Consider the following 4125-nt stretch of genomic DNA (forward strand, 5'->3'; position numbering starts at 1 on the left):
GTAAATACCATGGAGTGAATGTAATTTGCCGTGTTGCAAGACTTTTGTGTGAAGTCATGCATTAATGGGTGACTTATGCTATATCTACCCTTCATTTTACGTGGCACTGTCCATATGTTGCTTACTGACACTCCAGCCCTGGGCCCGGTTGCTCAATCAGCGTTTGCATTAACGCCAGCGTTAAATCTCACCTAACGTGGCGTTAAATATTTTTGGGTTGCTCAATTAGCGTTAGGCAAAGACCGGCGTTAAATGTGGCGTTAAATTTAAAGTACCTCCTCAGCCTCAGTTAAACCCAGCGTTAGGAGATTTCTGGCGTTAGCAGCAAATCCAACATGGCCGCCAACATTGCAATCTTTCCACTTCAGCCACAAATTCAGGCAATTCGACAATATAATCGCACTTTTAATCATCTTGAGCGCTTTAATGATAAGAAACTATTTAAAAGGTATCGTTTTGAGTTGGATGGGATTGAATTTATATGTGATTTAGTGAGAGAGGACCTCGAAAGAGCAAGTGGTAGGTCAATGGCCCTCACAGTGGAAATACAAGTGCTCCTTGCCTTGGGTTTTTTTGCTTCGGGGGCATTTTTGGAGGCAATAGGAGACACCCTTGGTGTAGACAAGGGATCAGTATCAAGAGCTGTGCGTGATGTAAGTGCTGCGTTACACCGCCGGAGGGATGAATTTATAAAATGGCCAATCCAAGTCGAAGAGCGGCGTAAAGTACAGATGGGTTTCTACAACATCTCAGGCTTCCCAAGAATACTCGGCTGCATAGACGGCACCCATGTGAGGATTATATGCCCAAATGCGCCACTCTTGCCAGTAGAAGCACCACCACCTCCACCACCACCACCAGCAGATGATGAAGAGCAGCTACCACAGCAGGCACAGCCAATGCCAAATGCAGCACGGCCAGAGGAAGATCCACATGATGATGATCCACAGCAGCCTCAGCAGCAGGGAAGGGTCCCAAACTATGAAGCGTCATTCGTTAATCGCAAGGGCTACCACAGCCTAAACATCCAGGCAGTCTGTGACCACACTGGTAAGTATTTATTAACATACCTAACCTTTATTTCTTGCAGAAATTGATGAAATAACTACGATTTTTCACCCTGAATTCTGACAAGTTTTGACAGAAGCTGCCATCTTTGTTTATGACCGAGGTGAAGGTCATGCAAGTTCATGCAGTGCTGATATAGGGGGTGCAAACTTGGTATTAATTCAATGGTTTAAAGGGGGCACTATCTGCATTTTAATGTATGTTGGGAATTTTTCTCCTAGTCAGTGATGTTATAACCACTTTGACTCCCACTTGAAATAGGATTCCTGTAGTATCTTTATTGTTGTGTAAATTTTCAGGAAAGTTCACAAACATAGTGGCAAAGTGGCCTGGAGCTACCCATGACAGCTACATTTTCCGTAACTCAGCCCTCTCCGTCCACATGGAAGCGAATAACCCAAGAGGAGAGGACGGGATGATGTTAGGAGATAGTGGCTATCCTTGCAGGCCATTCCTCATCACCCCCTACCCCAACCCTACAACACCTCGTGAGCAGCACTTTAACAAGTCCCTCTGTTGCACAAGAGTTCGCATTGAACATGCCTTTGGTGTCCTCAAACGGCGATTCCATGTGTTGCATGGCGAAGTTCGCATGCAACCTGAACGTGTGGTAAAGATTGTGTCGGCGTGCACAGTGTTGCACAATATTGCAGTCATGAGGGGAGAACGGGAGCCCCCAGAGGACGAGAGTGACAACAGTGATCTTGAGAATAACGACATTGATAGCGACAGTGATAGTGATGGTGGAGACGATTATGATGGGCCAGAAAATGGACGACTTTACAGGGATTACCTGGCAACCAAATACTTCTAAAGGTAAACTATAGGCAGCAGCTAGGTAAAGGCAAGATAAAGTTAATAGATGAAGCAGCCAATTATATCGTCTCTCATATCTCACAGTATGTTAAAACCATTCCATACTTCATACTGAATCTGACATGACCAAGTGCCCTTGCTGTGTATATCAGTCACCTGAAGATGACCAATTTAACCCCCTAACCAATGCCTATAGTTTCCCTTTTTAAAATGCTATCTTAAGTAAACTGATTAAATTCAATTAAGCCCCAGTTAGTAATTGGCAATTTAATCAACGCAAGCTCAGCTTGAATCTTAATACCATTTCATTAATAATAAATACATGTACAATTTCGTTTATGATAATGCTGTAATGTATAATGTAATGTACAATGTAATATATGTACATGTTAATATTTTACACATTAACACAGTCCTGGCAGTCCTTAAAGTTAAAAATTCACAAATTTGTGAAGGGCCTCCTCTTCCATTTTCTCGCGTAAGTAGTCCATCTTGACCTTCATCAGTGCAATATGGGTGTTGGCTTCCTCCCGTTGCACTTTTTGGGTCTCTGCCAAAGCTACCTGCGCCTCCAAAGTGGCTTGCAACACCTTCAACTGAAGGTCGCGAATGTCTTGGCTGCTGACTTTAGAGCCTGAAAAATGACAACATATGAATCTTCGATCAGGTACACATACCATTGTCTAACATTTAGTACATTTGTGTGATACTATGGCTGTTACCTATAATTCAGTCATTTATTATTATCATATTACTTGATGTGTAATTCATTCTTTGATAGCACCAAAAATCAATGAAGACTAGTCTATATTATTCTTGACATTACCTGAACCTTGACCAAGTACGAAGATATTAAGGCATAGCAATTAATCAAGTGAGAAGTATAGCCTATAGAATATTGTCAGTAAAGGTTTGCAAAGCTATACCAACCTGATGCTGATCCTACCGATCCCACTTTTGACCTGGAGGATTTTGATTTCGCTGGTACCACCTTCTTAGTCTTTGTCTTCATTGTCATGACACATTTTGGGGGTGTGGGGCCAGCTGAGCACAGTTCCAAATAATCTGAAATACAGGTAGTTGGCAAGTTTAAATAGAGACACGGTTTTATTCATTCTTGGTTAATTAATTTCGAAAATGAATGCTTGTTTTATGTCATAAAAATAATGTCATGAAACCTATGTATAGTGTATGTAGCAATTACCTGATTCATAAGTCATGCTTGTTTTGACTTCTTCAATGTCGTCATTGGGATATCCAGAAGTTGGCAGACCTGAAATTCGACCAGAAAATTAGCAAGCTAGATGATTTTAGTCTGCATTAAAACAGTTGGTATTTTATCAAAATTTGTATTCTGTCACTACTTTAAAAGTCTGATACTGTAGTACAAAGAATTCAAACAGTGAATGCATCAGTTGGTCTAACTTGCCAATAAAACACAATAATTTAAATCATACCTATTTCAGCAATGACAATGGCAGAGGCTGGTACTTGCTCCTCATTCCTGGGCTTAAGTGGTGGTATGAAAACTCTACCTGGCCCTGCTCCAATTGCTGCAGGTATTCCTGGAATGAGAGGTTTTTTTTGTAGAAATTGTAAATACTATTTAAAAAGTCTACTCGTCCTTCTTCAACAATTGAACATGTTGAAGATGATTTCATTTCTTTGCAAGGTGTCCACCTATTAATATATTAAGAGTTGAGTATTTATAGAGATTAACTTTTCTAAAGGGTAGTTAATATTTTTCAGATGTTTTAGATCTACATGACCGACATTAGGCTAAGCACTAAATAATGCTATTTTCAAAACTTCTATTTTTATATAAAAGTCGTCAGTGAAATGTGCTGACTATTCCCTTTAAGCTTTCATTTTCACTGTATTGTAAACTGGTATTTCTGTATGTTTCTAATTAAGTGTTATACTATCTGTACTTTGATAGTTGTTTATTATTGTATTGCACTGTAAAAAAGTTTAGCTGAAATGGCACTTCATATTTTATGTGTGCCCACTGAGCATGCTCAGTTCGCATCAAGCATTTCCAGAAGCTAGGTAATGTTGCACAAATTTCCAAATGAAATCTGTATTTATTCACAGTAATATGATACAAAAAAAGATGGTTCATTATAGTAAGTCTGTCTTTTAGTATGTTTATAAGATGTTGATCATTTGTTTGAACAGTGTTCTACGGGGGAAACGAGGATATTTGGTGTGGCAAGTTGGTATATTTGGTATCGTGTGATT

At 39.8% G+C, this 4125-nt stretch overlaps 1 protein-coding gene and 1 long non-coding RNA gene across 2 annotated transcripts; one reads left to right on the plus strand and one right to left on the minus strand.

The window, feature by feature from the left end:
• The first annotated feature begins 335 nt into the window (after positions 1-335).
• LOC135489970 (putative nuclease HARBI1) lies at positions 336-1882 on the plus strand. The gene is made up of 2 exons (XM_064775609.1): positions 336-1050; positions 1368-1882. The coding sequence occupies exons 1-2, from the start codon at positions 336-338 to the stop codon at positions 1880-1882; spliced, it is 1230 nt and encodes a 409-aa protein (XP_064631679.1).
• Positions 1883-2889: 1007 nt separating this feature from the next.
• On the minus strand, positions 2890-3635 carry LOC135489860 (uncharacterized). Its single transcript, XR_010447246.1, has 3 exons — positions 3342-3635; positions 3089-3157; positions 2890-2949 (listed from the first exon to the last, which is right to left on the minus strand). It is a non-coding gene; the product is annotated as an uncharacterized LOC135489860 (long non-coding RNA).
• Between the last annotated feature and the right edge of the window lie 490 nt (positions 3636-4125).

The sequence above is a fragment of the Lineus longissimus genome, chromosome 6 (genome assembly GCF_910592395.1).
Source record: "Lineus longissimus chromosome 6, tnLinLong1.2, whole genome shotgun sequence".
Lineage (NCBI taxonomy): Eukaryota > Metazoa > Nemertea > Pilidiophora > Heteronemertea > Lineidae > Lineus > Lineus longissimus.